This window comes from Colossoma macropomum, unplaced genomic scaffold (assembly GCF_904425465.1).
Source record: "Colossoma macropomum unplaced genomic scaffold, Colossoma_macropomum, whole genome shotgun sequence".
In the NCBI taxonomy this organism is placed as follows: domain Eukaryota; kingdom Metazoa; phylum Chordata; class Actinopteri; order Characiformes; family Serrasalmidae; genus Colossoma; species Colossoma macropomum.
In genome coordinates, this window is record NW_023494798.1 from 30,112,324 (window position 1) to 30,136,029 (window position 23,706).

At 39.7% G+C, this 23,706-nt stretch overlaps 1 protein-coding gene across 2 annotated transcripts in view; it reads left to right on the forward strand.

The window, feature by feature from the left end:
* Positions 1-23,706, forward strand: part of sipa1l3 (signal-induced proliferation-associated 1 like 3) — a 160,783-nt gene that overhangs the window by 130,789 nt on the left and 6,288 nt on the right. For both annotated transcript variants that reach the window (XM_036584863.1, XM_036584864.1), the window contains exons 11-18: positions 6,306-6,542; positions 7,302-7,472; positions 13,893-14,014; positions 15,885-15,997; positions 17,140-17,585; positions 20,485-20,709; positions 21,256-21,421; positions 23,099-23,285. In XM_036584863.1, coding sequence (XP_036440756.1) covers positions 6,306-6,542; positions 7,302-7,472; positions 13,893-14,014; positions 15,885-15,997; positions 17,140-17,585; positions 20,485-20,709; positions 21,256-21,421; positions 23,099-23,285 — 1,667 coding nt within the window. The remainder of the gene's footprint in view (positions 1-6,305; positions 6,543-7,301; positions 7,473-13,892; positions 14,015-15,884; positions 15,998-17,139; positions 17,586-20,484; positions 20,710-21,255; positions 21,422-23,098; positions 23,286-23,706) is intronic.

A 23,706-nucleotide genomic window follows, 5' to 3' on the forward strand; every position in this document is an offset into this window, starting at 1 on the left:
ACATCCCTCCCTCCAAGCCTCCATCTCTCTCAGGGTATTATCCTAGTGGAGTTAGAGAGAGAACAAGCAAGTGAGAGAGAGAGAGAGAGAGAGTGTGTGTCAGTGAGAAGCAACAGAAGCTGGAAAGCGAGCGAGCGAGCGAGAGTGAGAGAGTCCAGCTGTTTGGACGATGGCTCTGAAGGCCCAGCTGTGGAGATCTAATACAGCCTGCACTATACAGGGAGGTTAGTATGACAGAGTGAGAGAGATTCGGAGTGGTTAAAGGAGAAGAAGAGCTCCGGATGGATGGATGGATGGATGGGCACTCGTGGATGGACGGAGGACGACTGTGTCCTTCTAGCAGCACTGTTTAAATGTAGAGTTAAATGCAGGGGCGTATATCTGCTCTGTGTGCTGGCTTGGCTCCATCTGTGGCTTTAGTGCGTTTCACTGTGTTGTTCTGAGCGCTGAAGGATTTTTCTCTCTTTTTTCTTCTCTCTGTCCGACTGCAGTGATGCTTTCGAATTTCATAACAAGGTTTGGACTCTGTTATGAAACTTTGTGGATGAGTAACGATATCACAGCGTGTACCGACAGTGTGCTGTACTTAAACAGCAGAAATGCTGTACTTCTCTGTTCCGTCTGCGCTCTGTTTGCAGATGCTGTATCAGAGGGATCAGCAGAAAGAAATAACAGTGCAGATATAACGGACTGTATGTTCGCTGCCATTCAGCACTTTGGAATGTTAGTGATTGTGTTACTTTATGCAATAATAACTCAGCAGTGCAGACTGGAAGACTAAACGCTACCAGAAGGTATCTGAAAATGTCTTATTCATTTTTTATTCTCTCCTCTTGTGTCTGAGTTTCTCTTCTCTTCTCTTCTCTTCTCTTCTCTTCTTTTCTCTTCTCTTCTTTTCTCTTCTCTTCTCTTCTCTTCTCGTATCTTGACCTCTCCTTGTGTCTGAGTTTCTCTTTCTCCTTTATTTATCTTCTCTTTCTCTTTCTCTTCTCTTCTCTTCTCTTCTCTTCTCGTATCTTGACCTCTCCTTGTGTCTGAGTATCTCTTTCTCATCTCTCTCTTCCCTTTCTCTTCTCTTTCTCTTCTCATATCTTCTCTTCTCGTATCTTGACCTCTCCTCTTGTGTCTGAGTTTCTCTTCTCTTCTCTTCTCTTCTCTTCTACTACTTTCTTTTCTTTTATTCTTTTCTCTTCTCTTGTCTTTTCTCTGTGCTCCTCTCTTCTCTTCATACTGTAATCCATTCAATTTGATTAATACTGTACATATTCATTGCACTTCAGTAATATATTCAGTATTTTGTACTATATATAAACTACTTTGGAATCACTTACTATATCAATCATGTCTGCTATTTTATATACAATGAGATTTTATACAGTGTGGAATCCATTCACCAAAAGTGTTTTAGAAGTTCTACTGATTTTTTTCAAAAAAATGAAAAATAATATATTAACTATCTATTTACATTCTTTTTTTCAAGTTATTTGCCTTAAGGTTTGATCTCCACGTTTGAAATATTAATGTTTAATATTCCATATTAATATTATATAACTATTATTGTTAATAATAAGTTTTGAATACTGATTTTATTATAACTTCTTTCTTGATTATACCGATTTCTCATTCAATTTTTCATCATCTACAGCTCTACTGTTCATTTTGGACACTTCTGATATTTCTTCACATTTATTTATGGCTTCTAAGTGTCCTCCGAATGATCTGAAACCTGTACAGCTGCATATTCAAATCATTTTATACATTTACCTACAGTCAGATTCGAACACTGATTAAATGGTAGTGCATGTATCACTACATAATGTATATTATTACCCCTGTCCTACTGTTCATCCTCCTAAACGGTGCCTGTACTGTCTGCACTGTGTTTATTTACACTGTGCTGTTTTTGCACTCTGGTGGATGCTGAACTGCTAAACTACTCCGTGCAATGATAATGAATTTCTTCTCCTCTTTCCTTTTTGTCTTCTCTTTTCCTGTTATCCTTTCTCCTCTCCTCTCTTTCTCTTCCTTTTTTTTCTCCTCACTTCTTTTTCTCCTTCCCTCTCTTCTGTTTCTCTTCCCCTCTCCTCTCCTCTCTGCTCTCTCTCCCTTCTTAGTTCTCTTTTCTTCTCCTGTCTTCTCCCTCTCCTTCTCCTCGTGGGACAGAGGGTAATTAGCAGCAGGGTGTAGTAGAGCTGAGTGCTGATGAAATATAGATGCCCCTCTATGTCTCTAATCGGTGGGTGAAGACTCGGTCGATGGCGTCTGGCGGAACGGTTGGAGTATTGACGTGTGGTCAGGCTCTGGTTAACTGTATGACCCACAGAGTGTCCCACTGAGACAGTGAAACGTCCCTCAGTCCCAGAGCAGAGTGGGGCTTTCACTAGTAATATATATACACACCCCAATTGCTCTGCCAGACATATAAATGACCCTTGAAAATGACCAGTTCTTCTGTTTATTTATACACATTTTGGTGATGGTGTTATGTTATATCTGTATCAATATTTTTGGTATTTTAAGCCTTTTTAAATCTGGTCTAGTATCATTTGTCCTGTACAGTATTTTGGAGTGCCTTATATGTTTGTCATTGTTCAGTTAAGTCTATTTTTATTCATTTATTATTGTGTATTTTTATCTTTTTTTTGAAATTCTGATTACTAGATTCTTTTGCCATTTAATGTTGTTTATTAACAATCAATAATGATGGCTCTAAAGACGACACATGCAACTTTAATGGAAGAAACTTTTGGTCAGTCAGCCTGGATGACTAATATTATCTTTAGACTCTTGTAACCTGAGCCACCTGCCATCGGTTATAGGGTTATAGTGTAGCCGGATCATGACTTTAAAGGGCCCATATCACTGAAAACCGAACTTCCTTTGCTATGTAAAGCAGTTTAAAGTTCTGTCACTGTCTCTGTGAGGTCACTAAAACCAACACATTTATCTGCCTTTTAAGCCCACAGCAGTTTAGCTCCACCCACTCACACCAAAGTTATGAGGAGTGTTTCTTAAATATGGCACAGTACAGGGCAGCCAATCAGAACTGAGGTCATTTACATTTATCAGTCTAAAAGGCACAGTAACAAAAGCAGCCTGTCTAATTCTAAGGCATAGAGAAAGGTGAGAAAACGATCATGTGGATAAGAGTTATGATGACTTTGGTATTTGAAACTGCACAGATGTCTTATGTGGACCTCAGTGGTGAAAAAAATGTAAGAAAAATGTGGGATACACAGATTTTGTAAGTGTAGTTGGTCACACTTTATTTGGATGGTCCCCTGTAGATGGTCTACAGATACTTAAATTATTAACAAACGTTCTGTTAATATTCAGATATTATCAACAACATTAAGGTAAAGCATAATCTTAGGCTTAAAGTTCAGTTGCATTTAATAGATATTTATTTGAATGTTAGTTAAAGATGGACTGAGCATATCTCTGCTGTCAGAAGAAAATCTCGTATCTCCATTTTTGTAGTTTTTTAGTTTTTGACATAATTTGAAAATGCCTGTTGGCCTTTACATTGTAGGTAAATTTAGTGATGAATGGACCAACAGAAGTGGCCTAAAGTGACTTGTAAAAATGTCTGGTTCCATTGACTTACATTAAAAGTAAAGTAGGTTTTTTCCTTTTCCTGTAAAGTTACCATTTTGGAGACACAAAGTTTTCTTCTGACAACAGTGATATACAAAGCATCCACAGTGGACCATTCAAATAAAGTGTAGTTGATCAGCCACGACGCCTAAACTTTGCTTCTTTAGTTTTGCACTGGAGCTACAAAGCTAATGAAATAGGAGCTGATAACCCAAATCATCACATACTAACTATCCCTCAAACTATGTCAAGTTATTATGTAATCTCAGGCTTGCTTATGTGGTTGCATTAAAAAAATGGACAAAAACGGATTTAAAAAATTAGGCTTCAAGACTTTTATTAAACTATGAGATGTACGTTTGTCCGTTTTTATAGGTAACAGTGTGTCACACAGTGTGAGACACATCATAAGCAAGTTTATTAAATTCTCAACAACTGAGGCAGCTGTGTGATGATTCAGGCAGGCAGTTTGTACAATGCTGATCATCAGGCTGTGATCTTTCTAGCTACATTAGTAGCTGCAATGCAAAACTAAAGAAGGAAACATCAGACATCAAGCATGCCTTGGCTGATCGACTACATTTGGCGCGAGGCAGAAGCTGAAATATCGCTGTAAGTCCTGTGCTGTCCTGTATGGGTCCACGTATTGGGTTTCTGGAGGAAGTTAAGCTGCAGAGGGCAGTGAGACTCTGAGAGGCTCCAGGACTCCTAGTGCTGATTATGCAGAGAGAGAGAAAAGGACTTGTATTTCTCCCACTCATCAGAATGAGATCCACAGGAAGTCTGGCTGGCCTGGCCTCGGAAAGCGGATGATGATAAAAGGGACTTTAGTGTAGTGCTCTTCAGGGATTTGGGACTAATCCACACTCTTCATTTACACAGCTCATTCCCAAATTACAGCAGTGTCACTCTGGTGCTCAGACGCTGCACCGGGGATTCAGTTTTCTGTCCTCCGTCTGTTAGAGCTGTGAAAGCTGTCGGGTTTGGCTTTGAGTTTAGGGGTAGGCCACGTTTCATCCAGCTTTTCCTCATTCATTTATGGATAACAGATGCGAAACAAGCAGGATTTGTCCTTTCTGTTGCTCCAAAAACTCTTTAATGCAAATTTCAACAAGCAGTTTGTTGGTGTTAGAGAGCAGGTTAATATGTATCGATTAGCCATATAACATAATTAGATATTCTGTGTTTTGCGCGCAGTTGCATTCTCTTCTGTGTGTATTTTTGTGTGTGAGGGTGACTGAAGAGTTTTAGTAGGGGTGAGAAAATGCTATTTTATATTTTAAGGTTTTATTTTATTTTTATTAATATTATTTAGTTGATTTTTTTGTTTTTACTTGTTTTATCCCCCCTAATTTAGTCATGGCTATTTCCCACCTGCTAGCTAGCCCCCCCCCCTCCCCCCTCATCACATGATGCTACCGAGGTGAAAGTTGGGGCATGCCCATATTAGGAACTTCATGTCTATTCTGGAAATAAATGTTTTGTTTTGTTTTACTGGATCATTTGAATTATAACATCGTTTTCCAGAATGCAGATAATGCTGCAAACCTGCTCACACTCCTGTGCTCTTAAATGACGTTGCATTAAAGTACGTCTGCTATTAGACTTCACTATTATACTATTTCACTATTACACACAACCAAACACAAACAGACCTACGATATTTACAAGGATAATGTTATAATCTATTTAAGCCCAAGGCATTAATTGAGATTGTAATAAGCTGACTATATACAAAGTCATAATTTTGGGCTGCTTTCTATTGTCCCATACTCTAACCCCTAAATTTATACTTGTGAAAATATTACTTAAAACTATTTTTGTATTTTTCTCAATGTTTTTTTAATTTTGACCCTTATTAGTCCCACAACAGGGAAATTTCACTTCTGCATTTAACCCGTCCGTGCAGTGAAACACCACATACACACTAGTGAATGCGCACACACTAGGGGCAGTGAGCACACTTGCCCAGAGTGGTGCGCAGCCCTATCTGCAGTGCCCGGGGAGCAGTTGGGGGTTAAGTGTCTTGCTCAAGGGCACTTCAGTCATGTACTGTCAACTCAGGGGATCGAACCGCAGACCTTCCAGTCACAAGGCTGGTTCCCCAACCTCCAGCCCACGACTGCCCCCAGTGAAGTGAAGTAAATTTGAAATATTTAGATTTATTATAAGTTTGTTCTTTGAATAAAAATTCTAACATATGCTGTCCCAAAGAGTTTTAGTCCTTAGGCAGAGCCCTATTTTAGCCACACTCCTGCATTTTAGAGCAGGAAGTCAGGCTGCATCCCTGTCCCTCATGGCCACATGGTGAGCAGTCAGATCCCATTGTTTTGAAGTTAATGTGTCCTGAAGTCTGAGAATCAGTGTGGAACATTAAGAATTGTCCCTACCGACACACAAATTTTCTGTAATTATTTTTGTGTTTTCAAGAAAAAAATATTATGGTTTTATCTGTGTACAGTTGTTCAAAGCTGTGTTTACTAGTCAAGGGATTTTAGTCTAAAGTCCAAGTCAGTTAAAAGTCCAAAATGTGTTTTCAACTCTTTGCATTTGACTTTGAACTAATTTGGTAGAATGTGTATTTTATATTCTCATTTTTATTCTTATTGATTGTTTCTTCTTATTCTTACAGCTTTACACCACTGAACTGTCTGAATTAGTTAGCTGTATGATAGATTTGACGTTTGCCTGTCCTGTCTTTGGCTCAGGGGCTGTACGGAGGAGTTTGAGATGAAGACAGTGGAGCAGAAGGGCGATGCGGAGCCAATGGCGGCCGGTTACCGCTCCAGTCGCACTCCAGCCTGGCGCTGGGACAGCCCACCTACACACTCCGCCCCATCCACACAGCGCTGGACCCCCGTGGGACCCCCACCGGCCCCCAGTCGCACGCAAAAGGCCATGGTGCCCATCCCATATAGAGAGCCACAGCATATCCCCACTAAAAGGTCAGCAAACAGCCTAAGAATCGCTGTGCTGTCCAGAGCTAGACTAATCTGATCTAATGAACCATTTGAAGAATGTTTCAGTAGCACTTTATAGCTAAATAAGGACGTCACAATGCATGCATTGCATTGAATAGTATATTTAAAAGCAATACTAAAGTATTTGTGATGTTAATGACGCATTGATGAGGGCCCGTAAACAAATGTGACATTTGTTTCACTTAAAAGACTATTAAGATGAACTTATTAGACAGAGACCTAGATGTGATTGCTATATTCTGTATCAGTTTTCTGAAAGAATGATGCTTAAATGTCTAACACTTTAGTTTAATGGCCATTACAGCAATACAGTGTCATTTATTTCATGAAACATCTTGCAAATTCTTCTGCTATTTGTTTTTAATTACCTTATTCAGTGCTTACGTGTGTGTTATGAAGTCTTTATATAGGTAGCCTCCAAATTTTGCTACCCACGTTTCTTCATCTGTTTGCTGTTACATTTTAACCCCTTAAAATCCCAGGTTTATTACATACTAAGGCTTATTATTCAGGACTAAAATACAAACTGGCTGAGTTATTCTTAATAACCTAGTTATTCTAGATTATAGAAGTGTGTAGTGTGTAATGGATCCTGGCCATTTTAGTGGTTAAGTAAACTGTGCTAATACCCGTGATTGCGTGTAACCTAAACCTGCTCTACACTATGTTTACTCTTGCCTACTCTCTCTTACTGTATGTCTGTGTTTCTCTCTCTTCCCTCAGGCCTGTGAGTTATCCTGAGAATCACTACAGCGTGTCCCCCGTAGGGGGCGACAGGGGGCCGTACCGGAACCCTTCAGCTAGTTTCTCCAGCCCTGGTTCTGCCCTCAGTCCAGCACTTGGGGTTCCAGGCCTGAGTGGACCTTTCATCCGCTATAAACCCTCACCAGATAGGTGAGCTTACCCCATCTTCATCACATGCCAAAACCTTAATTGCATAATTGCCTTAATTGTTTGTGGCTGCATTTACATGTTTGTTAATATTGTTGCTTTATTCTTTTTTTCTTTTCTTCACTGAAAGCAGCTGATAGCAACCTACATGCACTCATGAGGCTGTAAAGAAATGTGACCTATGCCAACATGTATAAACTTCCATAAGATTTAATGGAAAGAATTAATTCTTAGAAAAAAAAAATGATGTAATAATTAAATTACATTAATGTTAAAGCCACATTAGGTAAAATGTTAAAATAGGAAGTAGCATTATAAAATACAGTCTAAAATATAGTGTGTGAGAGCTGCTGTGAGTCGCCCTGAAATAATCATTCAAAAGTCAGAGTCGTCGGGTCAGGGGGGGGTTTCGGATCACGTCATTTGCCTCTATGTGTAAATGTCACACACAGACTCAGAAGGAAGATCCGGCGTGATGTTTAGGTCTCTCTCAGTCAAGTTTTGACTGAGTTCTCTTTGAGTACTCTTTCAATGTGCTCACAATCATCAGATTCATGCTCTCAGGGATCCAAAGTACAACCCACATTACAAAATGTTTCACACGTTGCATTCAATTACACATTTCCACCAGAGAGGTCTCCAAATCCCCAAAACTTACATAGTGTAGTTTCAGTAATGAGATAACTACACACACACACACACACTGGGTTGAGAACCTCTAGTGTAACCAGATATCTGTTCACTGACTTTTACGAATACTCAAATCACTGAGTGCGTTTACATGCACTCAATAATCCGATAACTGCAGAAAATCAGATTTAGTCAGTAATCAGATCAACACGTTTACATGCACTTGAGTAATCAGATAATGGGGAAACTCCAGGTCTACATGAGTCAGGCAGTAATCAAATTTCTACTTTGAAACCAGCCAATAAACTCACAGAAGACGACGTGACAAAAACATAATATAAAACTTTGTCACTTTACCTAAAAATATAAACATACATCATCTAGAAGATTAAGAATATTTAAATCCCTTATTCCTTCAAGCATGTATTTGGTTTCAGCGTCGCTCTGAAAGTGTTTTGCTGCCATCTTGCGGCAACGCTGCTCGCTTATTTCTGGTACAACAGTCAGTCTGTACAGCAGAAATCTGAAAGAAATCAGAGTAAGAGTTTACGTGCACTGAGAAATCTGATTACTGAGCTAAAATCCAGCTCTCTTTATCAGATTTCTTAAGCAGATTTCTAGACCTTACTTCGATCTAAGAAATCAGAGTTTGCTGTTTACATGACCTTTTGAATAATCAGATAACTGCAGGAATCTGATTATGATCGAATTATTGAGTGCACTCAGTGAATCAGAGTATTGATTCTTTAGGACAGACAGTTAGTACAAATTGATTAGTTCCATCACTATCAGAATCAGCTTGTTGCGCTTATGGATGTAGTTTAAGGTGTAATAATGAAACGTGGTCGTGAAGCTGAACCGGGACTGTTGTGTGGGCGTGATGAGTGTGTGAGGCATGTTGAGACACACACAGCGCTGATTAATCCCTCAGCCTCGCAGCCCCGTTGTGTACCCACGTGTGTGTGCTCGTAGGCGTTTAGGAGGTTTAGGCGTGTATGGACAGACCTGCTCTCTTCTGATTGGTCGAGTCTGTTGCATATCTGTGTTTATGTGGGGTTTTTTTGAGTGTACTATTTGTGGCTCGCCCTGTTGAACCAGAGAAACATGTTCTTAATGACAAACAGGAGACGAAACGGAAAATAAAATACGTTCTACTCGGCTGTTTTGTTTGTGAGTGCTTGTTTGTGTAATGGATTTTATCTATATTCCTTATTAAGACTGTCCCTTATTAGCACTTAAGTTGCACTCATTGCTGAAAGAGAGGAAACCCACACCAGCAGGATCTCACTAATGACTGTATGTTTGTGGTAAAAATTGTGTGTATATAAAGTAAAATTAAATGTTTGCTGCTAAAAATTATATGTAAGTGAAGTTAAAGTGTATGTAAAGAAACTGGTTTTGTGGTCTAGGCTGAACAGGCTAACAGGCTATTGCAGTAATATTCAGTTAGGGTTTTTCCAAAGGATTCACTGTAAAACTGCAACAAAAACATGCAAAGTAAAGAATATGTATCATAGCGATTACTCAGGCTATAAAACACTGCTATATAATGTTCTGTGTGGACATGCAAAGTTCATGAAAGCATTAAAGGCATTAAAATGACCTAAAATACACTAAATCGATTTACCTAATTCCTGCGAATGTCCTGATAATGCATATTTAAAACTGCCCTAATGTTTAAATCTGTTCAATAAGAAACAGAGCCTCATATAGACACAGATTCTTTCTTAAGACATTGTTTTATTTTGAAGTATTTTCAGAGCTGCCTTTTTATCCATTTTGTATTTTGCAGTCTTTGAAATGCTGTGCGTGGAGTATTATTTTTCAGTTAAGCACAGATTGCTTAATTATTTGTCAAAATAATCGCTAACTCAATTAATTAATAGTGACAACCCTACCCTTTATTATTAATTATATCTATGTGAAATTAATTTTTTCACATTTTCCTTTCAACCTTACAACCTTCTTCTTAGCTTTTAGTGAATTAATGTTTCTTTTTTGTATGTATTGTTTGTATTTGTTTGTTTCTTTTTGGGGAAAGAGAGTTTATGTGCATTTGCATTGTTTGTTTTTGTGTCGTTAATGAAAGTGGGGCATTGATTAGCATATCTTTGTTTCTTCCATGCAATTAGGAGAGCTATGTGTGAAACGGTTTCCCCATGGCAAACTTACACTCTTCAAATATTTATAGAAATTACGAAAGGAGCTTAGTGGGAGAACAATTCAGCTGAGTGTATCTGTGACCCACATTTCAGATGAGCGCTCTTACCGTCTGCTGGAATAAAAACACTCTACTCTCTCTCTTTGTTCTAGCTTTGCTGCTAAGTGATGGATGCTGATGCTAAGTTAGCGTGTTAGCTTGCCTGCATATCTGCTTCCTGCATGTACACCGATCAGGCATAACATTATGACCACCTCCTTGTTTCTATGCTCATTGTCCATTTTATCAGCTCCACTTACTATATAGGTGCACTTTGTAGTTCTACAGTTACAGACTGTAGTCCATCTGTTTCTCTGCATACTTTGTTAGCCCCCTTTTACCCTGTTCTTCAGTGGTCAGGACCCCCATGGACCCTCACAGAGCAGGTTCTATTTGGGTGGTGGATCATTCTCAGCACTGCAGTGACACTGATGTGGTGGTGTGTTTATGTGTTGTGCTGGTCTGAGTGGATCAGACACAGCAGTGCTGCTGGAGTTTTTAAACAGCTCAGTGTCACTGCTGGACTGAGAATAGTCCACCAACCAAAAATATCCAGCCAACAGCGTCCTGTGGGCAGCGTCCTGTGACCACTGATGAAGGACTAGAGGATGACCAACACAAACTGTGCAGCAGCAGATGAGCTATCGTCTCTGACTTTACATCTACAAGGTGGACTGACAATGTAGGAGTGTCTAATAGAGTGGACAGTGAGTGGACACAGTGTTTAAAAACTCCAGCAGCACTGCTGTGTCTGATCCACTCAGACCAGCTCAACACACACTAACACCCCACCACCACGTCAGTGTTACTGCAGTGCTGAGCATGATCCACCACCCAAATAGTACCTGCTCTGTGAGGGTCCATGGGGGTCCTGACCACTGAAGAACAGGGTAAAAGGGGGCTAACCAAGTATCAGAGAAACAGATGGACTACAGTCTGTAACTGTAGAACTACAAAGTGCACCTATATAGTAATTGGAGCTGATAAAATGGACAATGAGCATAGAAACAAGGAGGTGGTCATAATGTTATGCCTGATCGGTGTATAACAGCAGTGAATTGGCTTGAAAGTCATGCTGAAGAGGCTGTGGAGTGGATTTAGAAAGAGAGCTGTTTACTGAGGCCTAACTTCTAGTTCAGAGTGAGAAGTGGACACATTCTCTCCATTTCTTTTGTTTATTTGCAAACATCTGGATTTACTGAGTATGGATTGTGGTAATCCAGCACACGCTCACTTTGAGGTAAACAATAAACGCTTCTTCTCAAGTTTATGTAAACACAAAGACTTCATGTTTATTGAGGAACGTTTGTCCACTCAGTTTAGAGAAAAGTCATGAGAGGTCATTAAATCAATGGCTCTTGAGTTCTGTTTAAAATGAATTAGAAGTTTCTCAATGTGTGTTGACATTGCGTTTTTGTGGATTGTATCACAATGTGCATGTATACTCAGTTAACCATTCAAGGCGCCAGTATTAAAACACTGAAATCACTATTCAGACATCCTTCATGTTTCATAGCAGGAAAATAAACAAAAAAACAGACCAACAGTTCAGTGAAGCGTGAGGGTTTTGTTCGTATTTGCGTGCACTTTGTTATAATCAGTGGTGGACAGTAACGAAGTAAATGTAATTCGTTGCTGTACTTAAGTAGTTTTTTCCTGTATCTGTAAAGTATTTTCATTTTTGCTGACTTTTTACTTTTACTCCACTACATTAAGAGAAATCTGACATTCCTTTTGGTTTATGCGTGTATAAAATGTAACATGTCAAACGAAAGAAGCGCAAAGCAAGAACACCAATCAGGGCACAGCGCACACTTTGTTTTGAGCTTGTTTTGACCTGTTGGACATACCGACCCAGTGCAGCACACGGTTCAACATCAGTGCAGCAGCGTAAAATTTTGGGAGAGTCTGTTCAACATAATGATGGAGGAAACTCCTGACTCTAACCTAACTTTGTGTAAATAGACCACAATATAGAAATATGTACACATATTGACGTGTCTTTTTTCTGAATTTATACAAGCACTATTTCATTTTATAGTAAATTTGCTAGTTTATGTTTATGAACAGAGACGTACAGAAGCAATATAGTAAAGGAAAACTCATTTGTGAATCTGTGATTAAAACAAGTTTTTATTAAACTTAAACTTGTAACTAAGTTGCAAATAAATCTTAAACCGAAACTTTGCTTGTTTACTAAAAGTTATTTCAGAGCCACTCAGTTCTACCTAATGGAAACTGTTTGCCTTCGTTGTTTTGTGCTTATGATAATTTTAATAGACATCAGCGTCACTAATTAATGACAGTCTATTACAAGACTGGTTTACCAAAAGTGACACTGGAGTATTTTCACCTAAAATGAGTTAATGAAGCAGAGTCTTGTTAAAAAAATGGTAACTGGACATCAGAGCCATAATTAATCTCTTAGTACTTTTACTTTTGATACTTAAGTACATTTGAAGGCAAATATTTTTGTACTTTTACTCAAGTGGAGGTCTAAAAGGAGGAACTTCTACTTTCACTGGAGTAATATTTTACCCTGGGTATCTCTACTTTAACTCAAGTACATGATTTGTGTACTTCGTCCACCACTGGTTATAATTTGTTACTCCACTGCCTGAACCCGAGCACATTGGTGGAGACATGCCATTAAGTGGACGTGATTGAGAGGGCAGATGCAGTGCGGCTACTACTGTAGCTGATGTCCAGAAACAATGAAAAGATATTTCTCTGACAAATAACATGTCGGCACACCTGTAGCCGTATATTATATAAGCCAAAGTTCTTTTTTTTCTTGCTGTTGTTTTTTTCTTTCTTGCACCTAAGCGGATGTCCATTCATTACGGCTTACAGAGGCTCAAATTTACATTCCCAGCACTTATTTCCAGTTGTTTTCAACAAGAGACACATTTGGTGCAGATTTTTTGGGCTGGATGCCTCATGTTTTATGCACCCAGTGCAGTTTTAGCACAAAGCATCTGCGAGTTGAAAGAAGTTCAGCTTGCAGTAGTCTAGTAGCCAACGTCACAAGGGTTTTTTCTACACTGACCAATTAGATCAAAGGTGTGGCAGGCCTTCAGTGCTTTTTTGCTAGCAACACCACGCTTGCTGGTTAATAATAGATCACTTTCTAAAAAAGCAAATGCCAGAGCTTTCTGCATGTACATATCAAAGTGACTGCCAGCAATCACCCCATATGGAAAATAAGTATATTTAAAATGATGAAAAATGAAAATATGAAAATGGTCAAAAATTTATTTTTGCTTAATGTACATTACATTTTGGAATGAAGCAACATATTTGAAATGTGTCTCAAAAAGTTTTTTTATTCCATATTGGACAGCTGATTGACAGTTATGATGCTGTTGTTGCCCAGCAACATAAAGACACATAGCCAGAGGCAACATTCAGAAACCTTCTAGGAGAAAAGGGCGGTGCAGTGCACCCCACGTTTTTCAGCCTTCGGAAAAACCTATGTGAATCCCACCTTGGGCTTTTTGCTATTTTAACTTTGTGTTAATGTGCGTGTGTGTGTGTGTGTGTGTGTGTGTGTGTGTGTGCGTGTGTGTGTGTGTGTGTGTGTGTGTTTGTAGATTTGGTTCGACTCCTCGTTCTCTCCAGCCTTATGAAGCTCATCTAACTCTGGATGTCTCCAGCGGAGATTCATCATCTGGTTTCACCAGTCAGGACAGCACCATGGAGCGCGGCAAGACCGGTACACAGATAATATACATTATTATTATCATACCTCATCGGGGCATACATATGTTTATATATACAACTATATATAATAATAAGATCCATATATATACTATTTATAAGCTCCCCAGACAAAAAAAATCTTTTCTAATTCTTGGTTGAGCATGCAGTTGCTTTAGTAATTGCCTTAATGACAGGGTCAGTCCCGTCTCCTGAGGTCTTTTTAAACCACTTTCTGGGCAGAACATAACATTGGCATTCCCACATTCCAAGATGACACCTGTAGGGTTCAGTAGACATGATGGAGCTCTGGGACAGTTTGACTGTCCTGCAAAATCACCAAATCTCAATCCCAGTTCTCAATTTGGAACAGCAGGTGAAATGCCAAAATACAAAAAAGGGGATAAAATGGACAAGAACTCAAGGGACTGTCTTTACCTGACAGGATTAATGCTATTATTAAGGTAAAGAGGTGGGTAACCAAGTATTAGAGACTATTAGAGAGTGGGTAACCAAGTATTAGAGAAATGTGACGAATTTGTTTTTTTCTGAGCTTATTTAAGTATCTATATGTATTAATAATTTATCCCACGTTATGTATATGTAAGTAGCTATATGTAATAATTTCCCATATTAAATTTATATATATATATATATATAGAAACTGCCCAAACTGAGATAGATATATATATGTATATGTGTGTGTGTAATGATAATAAAACCCATATGTCTAATACAAATATGCCTACATACAAGCACACTCATTCTTCTGTGTACACGTGTAGTTATTTGATGCACATCAAATGCAGCAAAACAGCAGAATTAGCAGTGATTCTCAGCTTTGCTGAACTGGGTAAGTTCTGCCCTCTGCTGGTTAACTGATGGAATGGCAGCCTTCAGCCTGTTCACCCTGAACAACACATCAGCTTTAGATTATTATTATTCACACTAAATAAAGTTATGAAATTATCACATAATCCAACTGTACTGATATTTTCATTTCACTGAAAGACCTCATTATTCTAGTAACCTGAAAAGCTGTTTAAATCTGTATTTATCTGTAGAGAAATGTTATGCAGTGCTTGTGAGACCACACTTTTGACAGAGTATGAATGTATGTATGTGTATAAGTTGACTGTATTGACTCCGAGTGTTTTGTGTGCATGGGTATGTGTGTATGAGCCTATAAAAATGGGATTTCCACCCAATTTTAAAATTTCTGCATAAGTCGATCATTGTGATGTGAACAAAGTCATTCTGAGTGGTTTAACGTGTACTATTCCAGAGAATCTTGTCCACTCTACAGTGGTAGTGATAGGAACCAGGGGTCACAATGTCTACAACACAAATATAGCCATTTTATTTACTGTCCAAAATCAACAGTGAACCTACACATGAAAACTATGTTTTTTAATAAAGTTAATGGTGGTAAAAGTTTTCTTTAAGGACTATTTTACATTGCAGTGTCTGCATGTACTTGTCCACCATGATTAAATGTACAAGTATGTGTTCAAAAATCTACAAATTTAGTTTAAAATTCATTTTAGTCCAAAAGCTTATCTCAAAACTATTATTAAACAATGTGTCTCAGGCTTCAGGCAATGCATTTGTTACCATTTCATATAATACATTTCTGTTTAGCATTAAACACTTCAGACATCTGGTTCCTATCACCCCCACTGTGAACAATTCTGACTCTATAAGTTTCTCTAGAACAGAGCATTTCACACCAAACCACTCTGAATGACTGTTTATAGGTCAGTGATTTGATTATGTAGAAATTTTGAAAAATCTGTGACATTTCCCTTTAAGCTATCCTTGCTGTTTGTGTTTTGGGGTTTCTGCACAAATAGAGCTTTAATTTATAGTGTGTGTGTGTCATACAGAGCCCATGTGGCATGTCCCAACCTCGACTCGGAGTGTGTCAGCGGGCGCAACTCAGAGGCGTCAGACTCGTCAGGATATTCAGGGGAAGGACTCTCCAAACCGGCACTCGAAGGTCAGAGGTCAACCCCTTTACCATACGGCCACTGTCTGTTTGAAAACACCATCTGTTCATTAAGAACATTTAACACCTAAATACACTGATTCTGATTCTCCTGTAAGTGTGAGTGTACAGGAAGGGCTCTGCTGGTCATCTGCTGTTTCTGTATGTCATTCAGGACTAGAGCTTCAATCCAGACTTGAAATGTCAAACCGAGCTCAAAAAGGGTCTGACCAAGTTTAGAATCTGAACCGGACTCAGTCGAATCCACCGTCAGGAGACTGAAAAAAATATATATAGTAGCGTCTGTTAAATTACCTTAGCGACAGTGTTAAAGTACCAAGTTAACCAGCAACAATGACCACATTATCAAAAAATCCATTTTTTTTTAAATATAAACTTTTAAAATATAACTAATAATTAATTTTATTAGATTTGTAAAGCAAATAACAGTGCTTGCATGAACATGTTATTATAATCTAATAATTCATAAACTTAATAAGTTACTATTTAGTTTATGATAATGTAGAATAATCAGAGTAGTTTAGAATAATTATTGTTTATTTCAGTAACTAAATCAAATAATAAACTAATTTCTGAGCAATGAGTCACAAAATTCAGTTGTAATAAAATAGGAAGGAAGAAAGAAGTAAAAAGAAAGCTGGAATACAGAAGACAAAGGGAAAAAATGAAGAGAAGGAAAAGATCAAACGTATGGTTGGAAGGGTTAGAAAAGGAGAAAGAAAGAAGAAAAAGAAGGAAGGATGGAAGAAAAAGAGAAAAGCAAGAGGGAAGGAAAGAAGAAAAAATGAAAGGAAGGCAAGGATAAATGAAGAAAAAGAAATAATGGAAGGAAGGATATTTAATCCTCAGAAGTCTGAAAAAGCAGAAATAAACTGTCTTTAGTGAAAAGATGGAGACGTTTATTCACTTAAAGTTTAGCCTAATTGTTGATGACTGATTGTTAATTTAATAACAGTTTAACAGAATTTTAAGGAATTAATTAATTACCTTGAATTCATTATTTTTTTTATTTGGGTTCAGACAAATAATTCATGCTCTTTTCTAGAAAAGAGACAAAAGACTAAATGTTTTCAGTTGACCGTTTTTTTTTTTATAAATGTCTCTCTCTCTCTCTCTCTCTCTCTCTCTCTCAGGGTGAGGCGCAGTACTCCAGTCACTCCAGCAGTAACACTCTGTCTAGTAACGCCTCCAGTAGCCACAGTGATGAGCGCTGGTTTGACGGGGTTGGTGCCGGAGTCTCCGGAGTGCTGAGTGACCCCTGTGACCCTGACCCGGACCCCATGGGTAAAGGGGGCTCTAGCGACAGTGGAATCGATGGCTCCACACTCTACACGCCCAGCCCCAACACTAAAGCGGGTAAACTGAGCCGCAGCCTCGCCGGGACGCCCCATAAGAGCCTCCACAGCTCGGCCACCTACAGCGGCCTGCAGGAGCTCAACACCCCAGCCCGGTCTGCGGGGGAGGGGCGCCGGAGAGAGTCATCACCTGTCATCCCTGCATCAGCCAATCAGAGCAAGAGCTACCGCACACGCACCTTTCCCCCACCCGGGTCAGCCAGCGCAGACAACTTCAAACCCAGGTGAGAGAAGAAAGAACGAAAGGAAAACAAACAGAGAGAGTTCTGCGTTTTATGGGGGTCTTACCAGAGAATGTGCAGTGAGCAGAACTGCCACTCAGTAATGTCTCCTGGGTTTGTAAGACACTAGGGGGCGCTTCTGAGATAAGCCTAAATAAATGGGCTCCTATAGAGCTTTTGTGCAAAATATATATAAATTATAGTTTGTAAATTCTTAATTTAAAATGTACAAATTTTCTGAACACAGAACAGCATTGAATTTTCCTACACTGCTGTCATATAATGCTACCCAGTCAGCACTCAGTCGCAGTATTGCCATCCAGTCAGCACTCAGTAGCAGTAATGCCAGCCAGTCAGCACTCAGTCTCGGTATTGCCATCCAGTCAGCACTCAGTCGCGGTATTGCCATCCAGTCAGCACTCAGTAGCAGTAATGCCAGCCAGTCAGTACTCTGAAACAGTAATGCCAACCAATCAGCACTCAGTAGCAGTAATGTCAACCAGTCAGCACTCAGTAGCAGTAATGTCAACCAGTCAGCACTCAGTATCAGTAATGCCAACCAGTCAGCACTCAGTAGCAGTAATGCCAACCAGTCAGCACTCAGTCGCAGCAATACCAACAAATCAGTACTCAGTAGCAGTAATGCCAACCAATCAGGACTCACTATCAGTAATGCCAACCAATCAGGACTCAGTCGCAGTAATGCCAACCAGTCAGCACTCAGTATCAGTAATACTAACCAGTCAGCACTCAGTAGCAGTAATGCCAACCAGTCAGCACTCAGTAGCAGTAATGCTAACCAGTCAGCACTCAGTAGCAGTAATGCCAATCAGTCAGTACTCAGTAGCAGTAATGCCAACCAGTCAGCACTCAGTATCAGTAATGCTAACCAGTCAGTACTCAGTCGCAGTAATGCCAACCAGTCAGCACTCAGTATCAGTAATGCTAACCAGTCAGCACTCAGTAGCAGTAATGCCAACCAGTCAGCACTCAGTAGCAGTAATGCTAACCAGTCAGCACTCAGTAGCAGTAATGCCAATCAGTCAGTACTCAGTAGCAGTAATGCCAACCAGTCAGCACTCAGTATCAGTAATGCTAACCAGTCAGTACTCAGTAGCAGTAATGCCAATCAGTCAGCACTCAGTAGCAGTAATGCTAACCAGTCAGCACTCAGTAGCAGTAATGCCAATCAGTCAGTACTCAGTAGCAGTAATGCCAACCAGTCAGCACTCAGTATCAGTAATGCTAACCAGTCAGTACTCAGTAGCAGTAATGCCAATCAGTCAGCACTCAGTAGCAGTAATGCCAATCAGTCAGTACTCAGTAGCAGTAATGCCAACCAGTCAGCACTCAGTATCAGTAATGCTAACGAGTCAGCACTCAGTCGCAGTAATGCCAACCAGTCAGCACTCAGTATCAGTAATGCTAACCAGTCAGCACTCAGTCGCAGTAATGCCAACCAGTCAGCACTCAGTATCAGTAATGCTAACCAGTCAGCACTCAGTAGCAGTAATGCTAACCAGTCAGCACTCAGTCGCAGTAATGCCAACCAGTCAGCACTCAGTATCAGTAATGCTAACCAGTCAGCACTCAGTAGCAGTAATGCTAACCAGTCAGCACTCAGTCGCAGTAATGCTAACCAGTCAGCACTCAGTCGCAGTAGTGCTAGCCTCCTACTGCACCAAACCTTTTTGTTGTAGAAAAACAGAAAGAAACTTAATTTTCCATAGACTTTTTAGTGGAATACATCCTTCAACTTCAACGTACATAATTATAGAAATATCCATCACATGTGGTTAGAAACAAGTTAAAGTTTAGTTTTTACCCTTTCCACTCCATTCTCCCCATTTATTGAGGGCTCATTTTTGTAAGTCAGTCACACACTTTTTCAGTTTTTTGTTTTTGTTTGTTCTTTTTGTAATATACAAAAAGGACCTACATATTTTGCCCCACCACTTTTGGAGTTGTGGTGCCACCCCTGTATATTAACACAAAATTTGTCAATATTTAAAATAATCAAAGCAGATTGTAAAAGACAAGACTTAATTGGATTTCTGATGATTGTTTAGCATGTCCCTTTATACCCAGTGCAGAGACTGAGGCTTTAACATCAGCTAGAAAACAGTTGCTAAGTCAGATAGTTATAGCAGCTTTAACTGATAATTCTAAATAACAGCAATCGACAGCTGTCCTGTGGTCAGAAACTGACCAGTGATGGGGTACAGTCTGCAGTTGTGCTAATAAAGTGGATTAACTTGATAAAAAAGGACTTTAAACTTCATAAAAAAGAAATGCGTTCATAATTAGAAACTACTTTACATGTATCAGAGTTCAGTGCACAGACGTAGTAGAATCCCCCCTCATACACACACAGATGAGGGGTGGTTTCAGGCCCCACTGTTGAGGATTAAAGGATTGGTAGTGTTTCAGACAAGACTTAAGCTCAGGTCATCAGTCTGCAGTTAGGCATCAGCCTGCACTGGACACACGCTCTTTATACTGACCACACACGCCGTCAGCGAGAGCACAGGAGCATGGCTTCGAGAAGAGAGAGCCGGTGAGCATGGATGAGTGAATGAATGAGTGGATAGACAGATAAACTGAGCTGTGGATTAGGACATGATGAAATGAACGAGTACAGCTGTAAAAAAATAAATAAATAAATAAATAAGCATCGCACAGAGGACATATTGCATAATGATTACATTTACAAAGCTGTTTTAGTCCAGCGGAGTCACTGTTTATTTAGTTTTAGCTCTGATTTGTGTGATGATGTGTAGCAGTAGTGCAGGATGTGCTTTAGCCTGCTGAGATTATTTAAGATTTGAGGATTATGCTTTGATTCGTGCGACCAGCTGGCAAATATATGCATATTTATGTGTGTCTGCATGTATGTGTGTAGAGCGTGCTACACCCCGCAGGGCTACAAGTCCCCTGCTGTGACTGATAAGCCCAGACCATTCAGAGCCTCCACGGTCACGCCCACTTCCGGCTCCGCCCAGCTCTCCACGTCCGCCCCCAAATCCTTTTATGGTAAAAGCAAGCAGAGCGCGTGGAACCAGGAGGAATCCGCCACAGCCACCATCACCTCTACCTCCAGCAGCACGGACAGCAACAGCAGCAGCAAGTGCGTATGAGTACGCTTTTTTGTGCGCTTTTGAAGGATTAGGTGTTTTCGAGTCTCCAGAGCTCTGTGAAAAAACACATTCGACCTTTTTCAACTAAGGCTGACCCTCACATTGATTCGATTATATTGCAGTTCTTTTAGGAAGCAATTCCACCAAATTTTACCATGATTCAGTTCATTTTGATTATTTTGGTACGATTCAGAGTTATTTTTCAAAATATACCGAAACTGTTTAGTGACCACTGAAGAACAGGGTAAAAGGGGGCCAACAAAGTATGCAGAGAAAAGTCTGTAATTGTGGAACTACAAAGTGCACCTATATAGTAAGTGGAGCTGATAAATATATATAAATTGTGCATTAAAATGCAGAAAACTGCCATGTCTAAGTTTGTTCCATGCAGATGATGGGTTTTCACTTCTGAACTTTTCACTTAGAAAATCAGCAAAACAGTTCAGTTCAAAACAACTGTTGCATATGACTGTATATTGATCAGTTGAGTTGTTTTACAGATGCTATTTGTCCTTTTGTCTCCTGTGTGTGGACAGGCAGGTGGACATGAACAGTAAGAACGTTTTTGGGCAGCCACGTCTCAGAGCCTCTCTGAGGGACCTGCGCTCTCCTCGCCGACCCGCGCACAAGAGCACCATCGAGGACGACCTGAAAAAACTCATCATCATGGACAATCCAGCAGACGCACCACAGCAGGACTCTGTGAGTGCACACATAAACACACAACAAGCCTGCTCACTCACATTCTCACACTCACCAATCACCCAATAAAACGTAAAGAGATTATAATTAGTGATGCACTGATATGCAGACATCCACCAACATGATTATCTAGAAAAACTAATTAGCTTTGATCCACCACAGTGTTCTTGCTTAAAAAGTAATCCACAAGGTCTAACTTACATATCTGTCATATAAGTGACAAATCTTCATGATAAATACTTATCTTCATGATAAAAAAGAGGGAGGGGGTTGGGGGTGGTCTTCTTTTCAACAGCCCAAAACGCCATTGTCTGTTTTATTCTTTTTATTTTTCCAGTGAAATAAATGGTTTTAAAATGTCATTCGACATGATCATGTGATGCATAATTGGTGCTTTGATTGGCTGTTTTATGGAACTTGTTTCATGAAATTGAGACGTTTTACCAGTTGCAGCTGAGTTTCAAATGAGTAGCGGGACACTTGTGCAACTGAAGTGCAATTTAGTTTCATATAGGTTTTAAGCAACTAATGCTGCATGAAAGTTTCAGTATGTGAAGCCAGCCTTAAAGTGTACATTTGTGTAGTACTTAATTTGTATTTTCACAACCAACATTCTCAAAAAGCAGCTTTACAGGGGTCGGATTAAGGTATTTAATGCTAACAAACAAATAGTATTAAACCATGACAGTATTATTGTATGTGTGTATGGGGAATATTTTTCTTCACTCATAAAACTTTAAGTGCCCTACCTGTCACTGAAAACCAGTGTGTTCCACAGAGAAAGGCTGATCACCCAGTATGATAAATTCCATCATTTGCTGAGTAATACTTCTAGCTTTAGTGCTGTCTGAGTTGAGTTTTCTGTTCTGCAGATGGAGTAGCTTTAGCTTTTGCCAATAAAACTTAAGAAAATTGTATTGATATAAAGCTGCCTTTGAGAAACTCTTTGTGTTCCTGAACGTGTCGCACTTTCAGGTGCATAATCACTTTTGTTATTTTGAGGTTTTTAATAGCAGCGTTGTGTCAGCTTTGCAAATTTTCCATTATTTCTGTGTTGTATTTTTGCATAATCAGTTCTGACCATCTGTAGTTTTTAAGCAATCTGCCAATGATCCAAATATAATCCAAAATGTTTGTCATTTAGTATGATTAACATTTAGTATTCCTACTTCTTTTCTATTAATATTCATTATAGGACAAAATAAGTTATTATCTACAAGGCTAATTAAAGTAGCTATTGTTGCTAACATAAATGCTGATGCAGGTGTGGGTGACTCCAGCATGGCAGTAAAAAAAGTGTTAAGTTAAGGAAAGTCGAGCGAAAGCGCTCAGTCAAACCTTTTGCTTGAGCAGGCATGTCAAACTGGGGACCCTCTGGGCCAAAATGCTGTGGAGATCAGCTTTTCCCCTCATCTAACTCTCTGAATTCAGTTCATGAAGGCTTTGCTAATTAGCTGATGAGCTGAATCAGGTGTGTTTAATGAGGCAGTGTGCTGAAATTTGCAGTGTTTTGGTCCACCAGGACTGGAACATCACACGTGAGCCAGAGAGTAGCACTGTTACTGGCATACATACAAACCCCAGGATCAGACACAATAAAAAAAAACCTGTAAGAAAGGAGCTACAGGCTAATCGTGGCACTGTTGTTCGTGTTGCTCTGTTTGGTGTGTGCTGTAGTCTCCTCGGAGGACCCTGCAGCGGACCTTCTCAGACGAGAGTTTGTGTAGCGGACGGAGAGATGCCAGCTACGCCTGCACGCCACTGTTTGATGGACAGACTCCGCCCGGTGACCTGCTCTTCACCTGCACGCTGCCCACCCGTCGCCATGGCACCAACCATGGAGCCCTCCTACCCAGTAAGAAAGGTAGGAGTCACATATTAAAGGGCACTTATTCTCTGCTGTTATTGTTTGCTATCTGGTGTCGACCAGAGGAGGATGGGCTCCCCTTTTGAATCTTGGTTCCTCTCAAGGTTTCTTCCTCGTGCATTTAGGGAGCTTTTCCTTGCCACTGTCACCACTGGCGACGCTCATGGGGGCTCAGACACAGATTTTTCTGTAAAGCTGCTTTGTGACAGCACCTGTTGCAAAAAGCACTATATAAATAAACTTTGACTTGACTTGACAAATATTATGGAGAAAGTTTTTTTTTTTTTTTTTCCACTTTATATTAAGTGTCTCTAATAACTGTGTAGTTACACAAATAACATACGCAACAACACTGTAACTACTGATGGTTTCGTCGGTGTTATAGATGGATTACAGAAGTACAGCCTATGTAATTACA